The 18,698-nt window shown below is 39.5% G+C and overlaps 2 protein-coding genes across 2 annotated transcripts in view; both read right to left on the bottom strand.

The window, feature by feature from the left end:
* LOC134790054 (rootletin) overlaps positions 1-11,503 on the bottom strand; it is a 49,174-nt gene extending 37,671 nt beyond the window's left edge. Inside the window, exon 1 of the mRNA XM_063760811.1 lies at positions 10,620-11,503. Within this exon, the coding sequence (XP_063616881.1) occupies positions 10,620-10,825 (206 nt within the window). The 5' untranslated portion in view covers positions 10,826-11,503. The remainder of the gene's footprint in view (positions 1-10,619) is intronic.
* Positions 11,504-13,123: 1,620 nt separating this feature from the next.
* LOC134790045 (sialic acid synthase) lies at positions 13,124-18,589 on the bottom strand. Its single transcript, XM_063760803.1, has 5 exons — positions 18,361-18,589; positions 15,402-15,617; positions 14,961-15,308; positions 14,503-14,653; positions 13,124-13,344 (listed from the first exon to the last, which is right to left on the bottom strand). The coding sequence occupies exons 1-5, from the start codon at positions 18,496-18,498 to the stop codon at positions 13,139-13,141; spliced, it is 1,059 nt and encodes a 352-aa protein (XP_063616873.1). The 5' UTR covers positions 18,499-18,589; the 3' UTR covers positions 13,124-13,138.
* Positions 18,590-18,698: the final 109 nt, after the last annotated feature.

The following is an 18,698-nucleotide window of genomic DNA, read 5'->3' as shown; positions in this document are numbered from 1 at the left end:
CGTTTTTTTAAAATATGCCTAGTCTGGTGTAGTTAAGGTTCATAGTATATTAGCACATTCCAAGGAGATACGACTTAACATGTGTGAGTCACAGAAAAGTAAGTATTAGCGGCAAGGCATGCCATAGGCGAAGATTGGGAAAAATACCCAAACATCGCCTATTGCCTTTGGGGTCATTTATTACCAACTTAACCAATGACATTCAAAGTTTTAGTGGTGTATACTGATAGTTAGGAGTACTAAAAAACGTTTTTTCGCCTTAACGGATTAAAATGCTTTCAAATTTGAGAGATTTTTTGGGAAAAGTGTCAAAATCCAGGCGAAGATACGAAACTACGGTATGCCATAAAAGTCGTCATGGATGTCGTTTTATAGGTTTTAGGGGGCGCAGATTTCGAAAATGATGACCATTTTGGATTCCAAGATGGCGGCCATGCAGTATGTCATAAAAGTCGTCATGGATGTCGTTTCATAGGTTATAGGGGGCGCAGATTTCGAAAATGATGACTATTTTGGAATCCAAGATGGCGGCCATGCAGTATGTCATATAGTTAGGAGTACTAAAAAACGTTTTTTCGCCTTAACGGATTAAAATGCTTTCAAATTTGAGAGATTTTTTGGGAAAAGTGTCAAAATCCAGGCGAAGATACGAAACTACGGTATGTCATAAAAGTCGTCTTGGATATCGTTTTATAGGTCATGGTCATCATTTTCGAAATCTGGCACCTGTTTCAAATAAGATATAGATGCATCCTAGTAAGTCAACAACATTTCTATCTATACTAACGAAATGTACTTATGATAGTAGTAGTACGAAATGTATTCTGAAAGGAATCAAGTAATGCATACCTGTAATGAGGAATCGACATTGATTCCAATTACTGAGTAATTGTAATATTCGAGAAATTGATTCCTGATTCCTCAAATGGAATTGTACTTAGTAATTCGGTATTGATAGATTACAAAGTACCTAATCTGGGAATCGGTAATCAGATTAAAAAGTAATTTCAAGTAATCGTGGAATCAGGAATCAATTACGAAATGCCCATCTCGGACTAAGTAGCACTGGTTCAATTGATCTTTTTGGCAAACCACGAGTTCTCAGTTCGGGGCGAACTATAAGTCCAAATTAATCTCGAAGTCTTTTGTGAGAGATGACTTTTATGAAACTTGCAACAATTATCAACATGTCACTGAGAATCAAAACTAAAATAACTTACACGCCACGAACGCACCAAACGTCCTCGCAGGGAAAGACGTGGTAGCGGTGCACCGCGGCACAGTATAAGAACAGTAGTGAATCTTCATAGAAATGTGCCGCTGCCGGCTTGAATGTGTGCGTGCGCGCCGGGCGCCGTGTACGCACGCGCTGCCACGCACACATTAGCATAATATACGGGGGAATACGGTGGCGGCAGTGTGGGCCGTACCGCGACTGTGATCGCGCGCATACGAGTACGCTACCCGCCCGCTCGCATTTGTCTGCTCTGACGGTACGCCTTAATTTTTTTGATCATGACTATGAACAGAGGCAATAGTATAAGTAAGGTACTAGATTGAAAAGCTTGATTATATCACTATTGTATACAATACTTTTTCTACGAATCAACAAAAATAATACTTTAAACTAGTAGAATCATACAAACAAACCAAACCAAAAGTATACAGCTAAGATACGGGAGCAGCCGCGATACCTTCATAATACCGGTACGCGCCCCGGCCGCCGCGACCCGGCGGGCTGGTCAACGACACCTCGTAACTCATGAGGCCCTGGTACTTGCTCCGCGCTAAATTCAATTTTTAGACAGTTGTTTTCTCGATTTTGGCCACCGTAGCCTATGGAGACTAACAAGCAACACTAAGTGGTTTTCGTAGTCTATGGATGTTGCTATATTAAGGGTGTCACATGCGCGTTTCTGATTTATGAACCAATTGTTTCTACTATACAACCTAAAATAAATAATTAATTTGAGCTATGGTTTTATTTCGTCCTCTTGACCGCGGCGAGCTGTGATTGGTCATTTTCATTATAGTTGACTAAACTGTATCGAAATGAATATTATAGTTGAGTTGGGAGCCCGTACATTAAAAATACCCATTTGCAGTTTGGTATAAGAAATCTTAATTCAAAAATTACAGTCGTACAGTAGAAAAAAAATATAGTGTCTCAATAACGACTCCTCAAACCCGGACTTGTCATTCTTCATAATACCTACTTGCCCATGCTTCCCTAAAACCTTTTTACTATTAAAGTTATACGTAAGGAGTAAGGATGAGAATTTACTTTAACCGCTAACAATAAAGCGTTCCGAACATGCAGAAACCGGAGGAATATTTTTCTGTATCGAATTTATAATTTTTTTAATAACTGCCATTTCCTAATGTTAATATTTAAAAAGCGTTTTATTTATACTTCATTTATGAATTGATAGAACATTTCATTATATTATAATAAATAGAAACGTAGTGCTACTCATAATACGCAAATAATATTTAACTAAAAATAAAAGTGACAACCCTAAGCGCCAACGCAAGAGTAGGCAAATAACTTGCCGAGCGGCCTTAGATTCACTACTGTTCTTAGTGTACTGTGACCGCGGTGACGAAAACCAGCGACTGTGTCAGTATAACCAGAATTTCATGAAAATATGATTTCATAGGATAGGTCATAGTAAGCGGTTTGTCACTATAAGCGAAAAGCGAAGTCATCTTATCCCACTTTGTTTCAAAGAATTTTATAATAATATGAAAACCAAACTTCGCACAGCAATTATGTCATTGTAAGCGGTTGGTCAGTGTAAGCCGAGTCATAATAAACGGATTCCACTGTATTTTCCAAAAAACTGTTTTTATCTACACATTAACGCCTATCGAATTTGTAATATTTAGATAGTTATTTCTTCTCTGATATTTTTCACTGTAGCTGTAATATGGTGTTAATTAGTTTGTAATATTTCCGCTTAACTGTAAAACATGCAGTGTACTCTTGTTTTGGATCTCGTGCTAGATTTAAGCCATAATGTGCAATTGTATTACCCATGATATTGTACGATATCTGTTTAGTGTACCTAATAAAGTAAAATAAAATAAAATAAATAGCAAAAATTAATTTTAGTTTCGTAATCAACTATGATGTTGATGATGATGATACTAATAATTTCTGTACAAAAAGTAATGATATCCCATCAAAAAAATAAATGTGAAATGAGAGCCAAGTTCAATATTAAGAATAGGTAAGCGTCGTTGTTGGCGTCGCCGTAAAAAGAATTGAGATCTATGTATGGGTGCCAAGTTCTAGTTAGCTTAAACAATCCTTAGCGATCGACGCTTGGGGGCTAGGGGCTACCACTCTTTCACTCTCAGCAATTAAAAACCGAGCGAAAAACCTAGCGCGAGCGCAGCAGCGTCTCCGTTTCAGTTTCAGTTTGGGCAAAAATGCTTTCGGCCGTTCTTCTCTACAGGGCGCGTAGCGTATCGTTAACGCTCACGCGTATCGTAGTAATCTCTCTCTATCACTCTTCCCGACATCCCGACTAGTGCGACAGTGACAGTTGCGTTTCCTTCGCTACGGAACGTTAACGATTGCAATTGGCTACGCACCCAGGAGATTTCATAATTTTGTGAGCAGGTACAATATTTTTTGATATTGCTTTTTTTCGATTTATTTTTTGGAAAATTGTCTACAGTTGGTTCGTTCATTACTATCTTATTAAACTACTTAGTTATAGGCTGATACGTAGTATATACTTCATACGTATTGATTGGTTCGCTTTTTGTGTAGGTATCGATTTCAGAATGTTGCTTCGTGCCAAAGCAAATTGCGCGCAGCAGGAATTTAGTTTTCAGCCCACTGATCTGACTGATCAATCGATACCTAGTTGATTAATTATCCCTGTATCGGTTGGGTGCAAAATTTGTCGAAATGTGGAGGTGACCGTCACGATATCAGGTTTATAAACAGTACCTAGGTAATAGGTACCTACCTATACCAGGCGTGGCTCACTCCGCGATTTCTTCGCTTTGCAATAGGTAGCTAAAAGTACGAGGTGCGGTCCAAATATTTCTGGCTGGAATGTAGAAAAAAATATGTCATTTATCCTGTTCTTTTGTATATAGTTTTTGGGTTTCTATGGTTTGCGGTTTTTATTTCACGGCGATTAGAACAACAGGAAGTGTAAACTTTTTTTCAAGCTTACAGCGAAGTGAACGAAAAGCGTGTTCTCAGGAAGTTTTGGATGCCTATAAAATACATGGAAAGAGTTTTCTGGAGTCAATTGTTACTGGGGACGAAACAATGGTTTTGTACTATGATTCCCTCTATAAAAGAGAATCGAAGGAGTGGCGTCGTCCTGGTGATCAGCGGCCTCGGAAGGCGAAGGTAACGCAGTCCACTAAAAAGACCATGGCTACCATGTTCTGGGATTGTCAAGGAAGACTGTTGATGGACATAAAAGAAAGTAATACCTACCACGGTGACTGGCAGCTCCTACGCTACCCTTAAACAACAGTTACGAGAGGTGATCAAGCACACACTTCGGAGAAAACTTAGCAGAGGTGTGCGCCTTCTCTACTACGATGCGCCCATTCACACTGCTTTAATTACTAAGGCTGCTGTTGCAAAGTGTGGCTTTGAGGAAATTCGCCACCTACCGTATAGTCACGACCTGGCCCCTAGTGACTACTATTTGTTTTGGAAACTTAAGGCATACTTAAGGGGAAGACGATTTTCTTCAGATGGTGAAGTGACCCATGCGGTTTACGCCCATTTTGAGGACAAACTTTCACAGATAGAAAAGCTAATTTACAGATTTAATAAGTGTGTAATAGAAGGGAAATATATCGAATAATAAAAATAGTTTTGTAAATGTATGCTCTTATTTTCTATGTTAGGCCGGATACTTTTAGACCGCACCTCGTACATCCGTTCCACACCAGTTTTGGTGGCTAGCCATAAGCCGCGCGTGGCGCTGTCGCCACCTAGCGGCCATATCTGTCCTAATCGTAACAGACGCGTTTTGTTAGAGAGTGAGTCTTCTGTACCTAGTACTATTATTTATTCTGTGCCTATACTAATACAAATTGGCGTTGACATCTGCACTAAGTGTTATAACTGTTATAAAAAGGTACCACCTTAGATCTAACTTGATTAAATGTCGTATAATAATTCCTTTCTTAGGGGATGTAGGGCTCTTTTCCAGTACTCATTGCTTTGGGTATTATTTACTAATAGTTTTATCATTATCAAGAGATACCTGCAAAATAATTCCGACAAACTTCATGATTCTCTCTGTTTTTAACTTTCATGTACTTAATCTTGAAGAACATGCATGGCTTAGGTATAATGTATGGTTTAATGAAAATATGTAGTGTTAGAACACAAAAATATGTTTACATTAATTTCAGGCCACACCGCTAGGATGCTTAGTTTCTGAGGAAGAGTTTCTTTACGTAAAAATTACAAGAGCATTATTCAAAACCAAGTTTCATTTCAGCAATCCACTAAGTATTATTTTTCCCATTTCCGTCTTACTAGAGAATGCAGCCTTACATCTCATGCGCAATTTGGGACCCATGGAAGATATTTTTGCGTTTGTTCGTTGTGTTTCTGTATTCATAGCTAAAGAGTTAAAAAAAGATTGGGTGGAAAAACCAACCCTGAAAGCATAATGATTAATTTTGGCTCATGAGTACCTAATATGTTATACTGATTACGAAATGTATACTGTGCGTACGGTGCCTCAAATCCGTCACTGCTGCCGAGCGCAATGCAAACAATTCGTAAAGACGCTCTGGAATTTGGAAATGTGCCACATCCTCTTTTTGTTTCAATGAAAAAGGCAGAAAAAGAATCACGAAAATGGATAACTAACGTAAGTAGATTACGCTTTAAGTATACGATTGTGTGCCGACTGTGCCGAACGATTGTTGTTTTGTAAAGTAGATTGGTTGGTCCATTATGATAAGTTTAGTATAAGTCATTTAAGTAAATTATAATATGGATAACCGTACTATAATTTAAGTAAGTGACAGACTAAAACTCTAATTGAACCATTTGTACCATGAAGCTATTTAAATCGAGAAAGTGACATACATGGTCAGAATTAATGTGTTGCGTTTTACATATGGTTATTTTTGTGATATATGTGGCAAATGTTATTATCAACTGTATTTTTTTTAAACGACAGACGGTGGTATAGTTCGATCTTTTAGAAAGTTTGACAATTCGGCCGTGATATCATCATTGATAAATGATTTATTGTGATATGATAACAAAGGGAGATCAATTATGCAAGCTTTCTTCTGTCACGTTCTCGAATCAAATAGGCCCCTCTCGGGCATACCGCTAAGCCGCCTGCTGTGTCCAAGTCTAAGCAGCAGCCGAAAAAAGGGGTGCAGAGTGCAGAGAGCCTATTCACAAGGATCAATCACAGCCGACTAGGCGAAGGCTATTTAGACGATTTCGACGAAGACGACGTTTTAAGGGAATCGCGACAGGGATGGTTTCAAAAAGGTGGAGAAGACAAAGAAGCCAGCTCTTCAGAACCAGTCCGGTACTACGTCTTGCAACATCGACGACGCGACACATCCCGTTTGCACTACCTTACGAAGATCGAGGACATCGTAACCTATGTACCTACGAGTCAAGGTCGGATTCATCCTGAGTGGCGTGAAGTTGCTCGATCCAATACAATGTGACTTTTAATTTTTTTGTGGTGAGCGTTCCGAATGAACATCTAGCGAGCTACACAAGGGAGAAGTTTTGGCCGAAGGGTGTCGAGTATAAGTTATGTAGGATCATTTGTGTTAAGGTCTAGTTCTGATTATGGGTTCCTTGAGGTCCAACTCCTCAAACATACGTCAGATCCAGACCTTGAAACGTACCAGAAGCGCAAAAATATTTAGGGACATGACAGTTTGGCCAGACAGGAACGACTCTTGTAGAATGGAAAACTATTTAAAAATGAAAAATTCTTTTATTTTGCTACGAATAAACGCTCTCTATTTTTCTTTATTCTAAAATTAATAAAAAAAAGTAAAACCGACTTCAAAAAGGATAAAATTATATGTTTAAATCCCGTGTTATATGCGCTAGCGACTCGTTTGAAACTGCTAGGCCAAATAGTTACAATACTTACAATACTGCAATGGTTATATACCTACTGGTTCTTTCTTTCTTATCGAACTACACCGGTTGGTATTCGGTTTGACGGCGTATGTTGACGCTTTTAAGATTTGGCTTGGCATGCAACGACTTCACGTATCAGTATGAGTCTTCTGTACCTAATACTATTATTGGTTCTGTGCTATATAGCATCTTCTTCTACCACCAAGCACCACTAGACCACTTTAATATTGTTGTTAATTCTATTTTATAATTGTCGATGATTGATTATTAGTCTTTATGAAACTCGACTTGTGAAAGCACCCTTGTGGCCTAGGTACTAAATTAAATACATAGTAGGTATAGTACGTGTAATTGGAACGTGTTAATGGGGTCTATTTGACTTGAGACGTGTTAAAATAGAGGGTAATGTGCGCATGTCTACTTTGTTACTTTTAATATGAGACGTGACGATACCCCTGGTTTGGAAACCAAAGACCAAATCTAAGAAGTAGGTACATTTTATTTCATGTATGAATATTTCTCGCGCTGAGTAGAAATGTAATACATAAAGGATGACTCACGTTAGACCGGGCCGTGGTCGGACCGGAGCTTCCGGCGCATCGTTTTCTATGGCAAGCATCACCTGTCATGTCATAGAAAAGTAAGCCCCGGAAGCTCCGGTCCGGACACGGACCGGTCTAACGTGAGTCATCCTTAACTCGTGGGTATATCCCTTAATTTGTTGGTTTTTCGAACAGTTCAGTCCCTTGAAGCTGTGACAAAATCAAACTTCTGAAGTGAACGTAAAAAAAAAACCGGGCAAGTGCGAGTCGGACTCGCGCACGAAGGGTTCCGTACCATAATGCTAAAAAAAAAAACAAAAAAAAGCAAAAAAAAAAAAACGGTCACCCATCCAAATACTGACCACTCCCGACGTTGCTTAACTTTGGTCAAAAATCACGTTTGTTGTATGGGAGCCCCATTTAAATCTTTATTTTATTCTGTTTTTAGTATTTGTTGTTATAGCGGCAACAGAAATACATCATCTGTGAAAATTTCAACTGTCTAGCTATCACGGTTCGTGAGATACAGCCTGGTGACAGACGGACGGACGGACGGACGGACGGACAGCGAAGTCTTAGTAATAGGGTCCCGTTTTACCCTTTGGGTACGGAACCCTAAAAAAGATACGGCCGTTTATGAGTAGATATGCCGCAAAAACGTATACTTCGACAATTAAGGGAATCAAAATTTATAGGGTAAAAAGCTGGGTGCCAACCAACCCGCTGGGTGTGCACACTGTAAAGAAGGCCTGCCAGGGATCTACACAGGCGCCTATTATTAGGAAGGCGGAAAATCGTGCAGAATGGAGAACCTTAATTGGTGCACAAAATAACGACCTCATGTGGTCGCGACCCTCAGTCATGAGGAATCGAGGAAGAAGAGGGGTATAAAGTGTAGGTAATCCTTAATGTCAATATTTTGAATTTATTTATTGAATAAAAACTAAGCGTCTTTTTCACTAAGATCCATTGAATATATAGGTGGGTTCACTATTGTGTATTTTAGTATTGAAGTAGACTGACATATGCAACTAGTTAAGTATAACTAGTAAGATCCAAACCAACTTGCATTCCCTATTTCACATCAAGATAATTTCTGAATATAAAGTACGTATCTTATGGGTTAATCCAGTTTACAAACTAAGTGTGTCAATAGGTATTTGTTAAAATACAAGCAATATCAAGGGAGATTGATCAATCAAGATCCACAATAAAAACGATATTTAACTCATATTAATCGTCGTCTAGTACCCACAAGTCCCACAACGGCCACAACACAAGTCTCATTGAGCTTACTGGTGACTAGGTCGACTTGTGTAAGATTGTCTCTTTATGCATCTCTATATTTATATAATTATACAAAATTAAAACGAAAATATTACTTTGCTAATCCGCGAAAAGATAACGTGCTAGGATCGATAACGTGCTAGGATAGGACGTGTCGAGGATTATTCTTTTGGTGGTGGTTTGTTATATTTATTTGCGTATTTATTTTTGCGGTGGGAGGGTGGGAATATTAATTGCATGTAAAAATACGCAAGTAAGTATAACGGGTTAGCACTGATTGACTAGCACGTTATCTTTTCGCGGATTAGCAAAGTAATATTTTCGTTTTAATTAATATGGATTTCCGCAAAGTAACGCCTGATTCTATTCACTATAATTATACAAAAAAAATATATTTAATTTAAATAGAAATAGTTTATTCGTGGCAATCGTGGCAAAGAATTAACATAACAGATAAAAAAGAGGAAAAAGAAAACAATTTTCTGATTCCTATTTAACATAAAACCTGATAAAACGTATTCATAATTTCAACTGAAATTTGTTATACCAATTGTTTTATTTCAAGTGCGCTATTAACAAAATTACCGAGCTGAGGTGTATTTATCAGGTTATGAGCTCAGTAAAAACAAGTGTTATTGATAGATATTTAAAAAGAGCATGTACAAACTTAAATTAACAATATACGTAAGCTAATATAGTTATTATTAGGAGCTGAACACACCAATCAACTAATATAAAACTGCCATAAATATAGATAACGTTTCTCTGACCTGACTTAGTCATGTAGCAAGGTTAAATAGCTGAGAATTGGGTATAATTGTAACCCTACCCTAGATTTTACGTATGCCCTCAGCATTCACAGTTTCATTATTTGCTATGTGACTTTGCTAATCACTCTACAACCCATCATTTTGTCATCGTCAAAATATGAGCCAAGGTCTCTGCCACAACTCGGCCTAAAAAATTGACCTATTTCATCGAAATACTTTTAAACCAGAAAGAATTTTGTTTTGGCGCCCTGAAACAAGCAGGGATTCTATTTCGACTTCCGTTATTCGTACGCCATGTTCTCGTTTGCGGAATGTTCGGTTTGTTTCAGTCATCATGGGTACAATTATTAATTACGTAGAAACTCTTTTTTCGACAACATGTGACCCTTACGTCCTACTACAGCCTCATCGGATTGGCCAAACCTACAGTCCATTTTTTAGGGTTCCGTACCCAAAGGGTAAAACGGGACCCTATTACTAAGACTTCGCTGTCCGTCCGTCCGTCCGTCCGTCCGTCTGTCACCAGGCTGTATCTCACGAACCGTGATAGCTAGACAGTTGAAATTTTCACAGATGATGTATTTCTGTTGCCGCTATAACAACAAATACTAAAAACAGAATAAAATAAAGATTTAAATGGGGCTCCCATACAACAAACGTGATTTTTGACCAAAGTTAAGCAACGTCGGGAGTGGTCAGTATTTGGATGGGTGACCGTTTTTATTTTTGCTTTTTTTTGTTTTTTTTTTTTGCATTATGGTACGGAACCCTTCGTGCGCGAGTCCGACTCGCACTTGCCCGGTTTTTTACATGATTGCATAGCGCGACCCATTTTTCAATCTTTACGATATGAAGACTAAGTTACTTTTCAAGTGTTGGGGAAAAGGTTATTACCGTGACGCAGGCGAGCTCCAACTGGAAAGGCTGGGAGTGGAGGCGGTGAAGTCTTCGGCACGATTGGTGCTGCCGCGGCCACCGTTACCCCCACCGTGTTCCTTGTAGTCGCGGAAGCAGCGCTTGCAGCGCGTCGGCCACCGCACCTGCGGGTGGAACCCCAGCGGGCACAGCGGGTCCCCTTTTTGCACATACAAATGATGCATCTTCACAACACTACACTTCACAAAAATGCACTAAAATGTCAACGATTTCACCTAAATGCAGCAATTACACCAACACATCAATCACATAGTTCTTCCGTCTCGCGTCATCATAGCTCTTTAACCGAGTCAATCACTGTAAATCCTCCGCGCATTCGACTAACAACCGGCGGTACACGGTTAGGGATTACTATATGTTTATGGAATGAGCTTTACGATTCTATGCTATAAATAATAATTTATTTAACTAGTAACGTGCTCCGGGAGTTCGTACGTCTGCACCCAACAGTAGCAATAAAAATATCCCGCTGCTTAGCCGCTTAACTGAACCGGGCGACCTAAATCGGCAGCTCCTAGCCACTATTTCTCAGACTCTAGGCGCGTAAACACAAACAGTACTAGATTACCGAACAAATTTTTTTTATGTGTGGAAAGCTCGCGGTTAATTTACGAGTGCAGCGCCGTAGTATATTGGAGAGCGGGTGTGCTGGAGTCGTGTCGTGTCGTTCGGCGTCGGGGCGGGCGGCGGGCGCAGGCGGCGGCGGGGCCGGCGAGCCGGGGACTGGCGCGCGCGCCGGGCAGCGGGCCAACTCGCGCGCGCCTGCTGCGCCACTTAGCTCTGTTACACCACACCGCGGCCAGGCTCTCTGGTGCTCCCCGCTCGACACGACAACCAAAATAAAACCAGTCGCTAATAAAACTGGCAGCTGCTCGATGCACTGCGGTGCATTTACCACACATCCGTCGTGCATATGCACGCCACATTTTTTCCAAAATAGAAATAAGAGTTGGGCATAAAACTGGCGCGCAATATTGGCACATCACCGTAATAACTTTATGAATGAATTGACGTCATGATGAAACGTGCGAGTGCCGATTTTTTTCGATATTCTATTTCCAACAACGACCCACGCCATCATGCCTCATAAACAAGAATAGGTTGCTTTTTATCTAGAAAGCTATACGGATGTACCATATAGGTATTGTTTCCTGCAAATAACGGGGATAGACGAAAAAACCTTCTTAACAAAAAAATTTAATTTAATTCATTAAATGAGTATTTTAGGTAATGATAGGTATACATACATATTTACATTTATAATTCGGTAATATGCGGTTAACATAAGTAGTCTAATTTTAGATGTACTTATAACTTATTTATTTATATAAATTCGTAGAATGTCATTGTTTGGAAAATAATATACATTTCTATTATATATCTTATTATAAAAATGACGATACTTACCTGTGCACAGGCACATATTCTGTGATTATATTTATTACAAACTCAGAACTTCGCCGACAACACTGTTAAACACTAAGGGCCACTTGCACCATCCCACTAACCCGGAGTTAAGCGGTTAAACCGTAAACCCAGTGTCAAATTGTATTGGTAACCATGGTAACTCCAGGTTTAACCGGTTAACCTCGGGTTAGTGGAATGGTGCAAGTGGCCCTAAGGTATTAAATTTATGCTTATGCACACGTAGGTAAATATGACTTAATTATAACTAGGTAACACTAGCCGAGGAGTAAGGGTCTACGTCTAGTACGTCTATCAGAACTTTTTTTTTCCTAATTATATTAAACAATTTTGTTGTGACGGGATCACAGGAGTTGTATGGCAAAGAGCTAGGTACCGTACCATAATATCGTATTTTAAGTTAAGAAGGCACGAAGATTTATTTCATAGAAGTTTGACGTTTAAAATAACCCTTGCATAGTCCGGGGTATCAAAATCGCTGCCAACTTAGCTTGGTCTAACTCTACACACTGTCAATTAACTGTGTCATCAAAGGTACCATCGCCCACACTGTTAACTGTACATCGGTGGACCTTATGCCTTTTGTAATAAGGTCCACCGATGTACAGTTAGGAGTGTTGCTGTTTGTACAAGATATTAGGAACATTCCACGACATTGTCTACCGTTTTTACGTACAAATGCTTAGGTACTTTCTGAAGATTTGCTGGTATAAGTTTCTTTCTGTGATGAAAGATAAAAAAAGTTGTAAACGCTAAAAAAATCTAATACACAAAATAAAATGCGTTTGTACCATTGACGTATATCTTGAGGACGGGCCTTATATGCATTAAAAATGGTATTAGTTCAGTGGTGTCACCCACGAAATCAAGTCAATCGTGCAGTTTAACGCAACTAGTTGCGACCTATCGTGCGCGTGACGCGAACTCATCAACCAATCGCGTTGTAGCGGTGTCACACCGCTGTACTGGGCCCCTTCATGCCCTATCTTATTACCCGTAAGTCCTGAGATATACGTCAGTGGTTTGTACGGGACACCCCGAGGAATGCTTAATTAGCAGAAGTCTCCCTCGTGGAGTGGCTCGTCCTCTTTCTTGTCACACACTAGCGTCTTGTAGATGACATCCTCGAAGTGCAGCGCGTTGAGTCCTTTCGGCTCCGCGACCTTGATTTTAACGTCTCCGGGGTACAGGATTTCACCCTTGTTCTTCGTACTGCCCATCACTAGTGACTTCTGAAGCTTGTCGATGCATGGAATTTCTGAAAATAAAGAAAAAAAAACACGTTGCACGTGACACGTTTTTTTCTTTCGGAGCGCATATATCCCAAAATATTAACTATATCAAAAAATGATTTTAGGAGACCCTTATTCATTTTGAAAGACCTATCCAACGATCCCCAAACTGTCGGCACAAAGCATAAAAAAATAGCACTAATGATCACGGAGCAAAGCCTGCCCTGGACAGACAGACAGACAGACCTGGCGAAACTATAAGGGTTTCTAGGTGACTACGTACGAAACCCTAAAAAGGGCTAGAGATACAAGTCACAGTAAATACTGTTTTTTTTTTCGCTTCGACTACCGACCTTATATGTGCGTCGTCGTGTACAATCTCTTAAAAATTCCTTACATTTTTAGGTTCCTTCACAGACACGTACTTACTTTAGGTACTCGTATGTACATAAGTGTAAGTAATGTCTCGTCTCTATGCATATGAGTAAAGTGACTATGGACCCAATTGGTATCCATTTATACTTGTTCATATTTAATCTGACGTTGTTTCGACTGCGTTTATGGACTTGTATCCTACTTATATCAAAGTTTACAGCTTAAATGTATTGAAAAGCAGATAAGAGCAGCTGGTGTGTAAATACCTAAAACTCAGGTCAACTTAAATAATTAGACAAAACATTCCTTCAAGATTGTGCACGAAGAAGGCGATAAACCCGCAAAGTTAAAATCAACCTAGATTCTGTGTAGGTACCTACATAATTGGTGTATTCCCATTTGTCCCCGCCACACGTGACCGCCGCTATAAGTAGTCTGTGCGGAAAGAGAAGATCGAGTCGTAGAATGTATTGGGCCCGACATACATTTCACGACTCTTCTCTTTCCGCACAGACTCTACAAGTGGCGGGAAGAGGAGGGAATAATTCATATGAATGCACCTATTCCCATTTGTGCCCGGCGGGGACAAATGTAAATACACCACATATGTTATGTGTTCCACTTACACACCTCATACCATTATGTAGGTAGGTATATGTGCAGCATAGGTAATACACACACCTCATACCTGAGGTAAAGAGTCAGCCCTCGCGAGGCTTCGATGACGCGCACCAGCTGCGAGAATTCAGTCCGCCTCAGCGAGCAAACGTGTTCCGTGCCCTTCACGTGCAACTGGTCAGCACACATACCTGAGGTGACGACCTTCTTGATGGGCGTGCCCAGCGAGGCCTCGATGACGCGCACGTCGCGCACCAACTGAGAGAATTCTGTCGGCGTCAGCGAGCACACGTGGTCCGTGCCTTTCATACTCTTGTCTAATGTTATGTGCTTCTCCAGCACCTGCAATTTTACAATACATAACGATTTGAATAGTAAGTTCATATTAGTCTACCTACGTACGTAGGCACGTACGTTAGTAATGCGTTCCAAGTCAGTTAATTGACAAGCTCAAATTAGTTGACGAGGATAGTTGTTACAATGTATGCAGGCTTTCCTACAAAATTATGTCTGATACATTTGGTTCCGCCAGACCTTGAATGCTTCGTTTTAAATGATATCAATTGAAAAGGCCGCGGTGCAATTTCGATTACTAATTCATTGATGTACGTATGTGAAATTAGGTATAAAATAGTTTTTAAATACTAACCTTAGCTCCCAGCGCAACGGCACCTAAGGCTACAGCCGTGCCTAACTCCTGGCCGGAGTATCCGACGGGAATGTCGAATGTGTTCTTGTAATCCTGCAGTACAGTCAGATTGCAGTCCTCAAAAGGCACAGGGTAAGCTGAGATACAGTGAAGCAGGCAGAACTGTTTGTGTTGCGCGGATATGATGTCATAGATAGTCTTCACTGCAGTCTTGTCTACCATCCCGGTTGAGATGATGAGAGGGATCTTTTTAGAGGCTGCGTATTTCAGGAACAGCAAGTTGTTTGAATCGCCGGACCCGATTTTGATGAAGGGTGCCTTCATGTTGACTAGGAAATCAAAGGACACCTGTAAAGTTATATCAATTAGGTAGGTACAATTAGTTAACACAGTAAGTATAGCTTTATAGAAATCACATTGGAAAAAATGAAGGGTTCTTACCATGTCCATGGCGGAAGCAGTGCATAAGATGCCAACCTCTTGCGCATACTTGAACAGCTCTCTGTACTGGCTTTCCGAGAGCTCCAAGTGCTTCTTGTGGTCGCCATAGGTTTTGCCCCAAGAGTTGGCGTTATCGTACGGCCGCTCCAAATATTTCTTTGTGAATTTTTCTTTAAGGCATGTTTTTTGGAATTTGACACAACTGGCGCCTGCTTCCTGAAAAAGTCAAGGAAAAACTTATTTTCGTATTTCGTAGCTTCAATTCAATGTAAGTGTACCGTTTACAACTATTTAGTTTGTAATTGATAAAACTACTTTGGCAGAGAATTCTCCGTTTGATTGTTTCTGATTATATCTAGTATTGGATAATTTTACGTCAACGACCGAAGACTCTTGACAACAAAGGACACAGATACCTACTGTTTATCAAGGTTCTCACTCCGCCTATAAATAAATATGTACTTAAGTTGCGTTATCAATGAAGTTGACTGTACAATTTATCGGCACAAAACGAGGTTAAGTCTAGAACTCAACATAGGTACTTATTTAATAGCTAATAGCATCTACCTACAAATATGAATATACCTAAGTAATAAAAATATCTCTAAATTAGTAGTAATTTATAACATAACTAGCTTTTGCCCGCGACTTAGTCAGCGTGGAATTATTAATTTAGGTAGGTAGCTATTATTTTATTCAATCTGCGTTTTGTTGATTCCCCAGACAAAGTTAAAGCTAAAACCCTTAAAGGCTGATTTCTTGAATAAACTACCCTTTGTCCTTCCCCGGGAATCAAACTATCTCTATACAAAATTTCAACTAAATCGTGCACCAGCGCCGGTGCTACACCGCGCGGGCGGGACTGTTCCTATTGACAAAGTTTGTTGTGCTTGTTGTTAAGTCCCCATACGAAATTCCACCCCGTTAAGGGATGGTTTCTGGGATAAAAACTATCCTATTGCTTTCCTCGGGACTCAAACAATCTCTATACCGAATTTCATCTAAATCGGTTCAGCGGTTTAAGCGTGAAGAGGTAACAGACAGACAGACAGATTTCCTTTTATAATATTATATATACTAGCTTTTGCCCGCGACTTCGTGTGCGTGGAATTAGTAATTTGGGTACCATAACTATTAAACAAATCTGCTTTTTATTACACCCAAAATGGATGACTAATTAGTCAAAAATGCGAACATTCTTTATTTGTAACTGTAACGAAAGGTCTTTTGAGCCCTTTTTAATTTAAGATATTATTTTCTTTTATTTATTTATTAATTTTGTATCTTAACTTCACTTCCATCTTCACTCCAACTTGGAGGTTCAAAGAGGTTGAGGAGGTTGGAGGAGAAGTTGAAGTTGAAAAAGTTGGAGAAGTTGTAGAAGTTGAAAAAGTTGGAGAAGTTAAAGTTGGAGAATTTGAAGAAGTTCAATTTGAAGAAGTTGGAGAAGTCGAAGTTGAAGTAGTTGAAAAGGTTGGAGAAGTGAAGAAGTTGGAGAAGCCGAAGTTGAAGAACTTGAAAAAATTGGAGAATTTGAATTGGAAGAAGTTGGATAAATTGAAGATAAAGAAGTTGGAGAAATTGAATAAGTAAAAGTTGGAGAAGTTGAAAAAGTTCGAGTTGGAGAAGTTGAAGTTGAATTTGAAGAAGTTGGAGAAGTTGAAGTTGAAGAAGTTGAAGTTGAAAAAGTTGAAGTTCGAGTTGGAGAAGTTGAATTTGAATAAGTTGGAGAAGTTGAAGTTGAAGAAGTTGAAAAGGTTGGAGAAGTTGAAGTTGTAGAAGTTGAAAAGGTTGGAGAAGTTGAAGTTGTAGAAGTTGAAAAGGGCGGAGAAGTTGAAGTTAAAGAAGTAGGAGAAGTTGAAGTTGAAGAAGTTAAAAAGGTTGGAGAAGTTAAAGTTAGAGAAGTAGAAGTTGAAGAAGTTGGAGAAGTTAAAGTTAAATAAGTTGAAAAGGTTGGAGAAGTTGAAGTTGAAGAAGTAGGAGAAGTTGAAGTTGAAAAGGTTGGAGAAGTTGAAGTTGAAGAATTAGGAGAAGTTGAAGTTAGAGAAGTTGAAGTTGAAGAAGTAGGAAAAGTTGGAGTTGGAAAGTTCAGCGGTTTAAGCGTGAAGAGGTAACAGACAGACAGACAGACAGACACACTTTCGCATTTATAATATTAGTATGGATCTATATATAAGTATGGATTAGGATGAACGGGCTCTCGTAGACGAACAGGCTAATGCCTAATGCTAACACGGGCCCAATTATTAGGTAGTACCTAAGATTATTGCAGCTAGATAGGTATTGTACCTAGGTATCAATATTTATGATAACGATTGGCGAGAAACCATTTATATGTAAGCAGATACATATATATATTCATATCTATTCGTACAAAGGAATATCAAAGTGCTATAAATAAAGTAAACAAAGACTCGCCAACAATGTACCTACCTACCTACTTACATATGAAAGTTAAATGATGTTTTAATGTCTCACTCAACCTAGTTGGGCCTGCGACGCAAATGATGTGTTAATCGAATTTTGCCTTTAAATAAATACATACCTACCTGTCAATGTATAATGACCTACCATGAGCCATGTACGCAAAACAAAGTATTATTGGCGGGGTGGCAGCATATATTGTAAACAAGTCGAGGCGTCACAAAGGAAAGTGAAAGGACCTACCTACACGCGTACTGGCCTTCTACTTTTTAAATAGTTTGACAACTAACAGTCCGTTAGACATACATCCCGAAGACACAACTCCTAATTCGTAAACTATGGAATAAATGTACCTACGTATCACTATTGTCAACAGCTACCTATCTTATAGGAAATTGGTTAACGGTGAAAAAACAAAGGAGGAGAATTTAACATTTGTTTGTAAACAGTTCCGCTTTGTTTCTTTATTAGCAAATCTTTTGTGTGGCGGAAAATTCGTCATTAACACTACTTGAATAGGTAATAGACAACTTACCTTTGCGGCTTTTATCAACTTTTTCGCTATTTCAATGTCACCTTGGTGGTTTTGTCCGACTTCTGCTATAATGAAACACGGGTTAGCGCCGCCAATTTTGACGTCCGGGTTTATCGTAACTTCGACCGAATTCGACATGGTCCATAAAATTAAAACACTAGGAGAACACGAGCGGGTTGTGGCTAGAGTAACACTAGATTCATATGTCAAGGTTTATTGACCTCCAGCAAAGTAATAAGGTCAATTTAATATAAAAGCGAGTAGCTTGGTGCGCGCACGCATCACTAGTGGCGGCGCGCGACGCGGCGCCGCCGGGGAGGCGCGGCGTACCCGCTCAC

Source organism: Cydia splendana, chromosome 4 (assembly GCF_910591565.1).
Source record: "Cydia splendana chromosome 4, ilCydSple1.2, whole genome shotgun sequence".
Lineage (NCBI taxonomy): Eukaryota > Metazoa > Arthropoda > Insecta > Lepidoptera > Tortricidae > Cydia > Cydia splendana.
This window is presented reverse-complemented; position numbering and strand designations above follow the sequence as displayed.

Bases quoted from the DNA above. Each gene is read 5' to 3' on its own strand.
- LOC134790045 (XM_063760803.1), bottom strand. From the start codon at position 18,498: ATGTCGAATTCGGTCGAAGTTACGATAAACCCGGACGTCAAAATTGGC. The intron at 15,309-15,401 runs GTAAGAACCCTT...ATAACTTTACAG, and splicing joins CTGCTTCCGCCATGGACATG to GTGTCCTTTGATTTCCTAGT. The intron at 13,345-14,502 runs GTATGTGTGCTG...CTTTATTTTCAG, and splicing joins CAAGAAGGTCGTCACCTCAG to AAATTCCATGCATCGACAAG.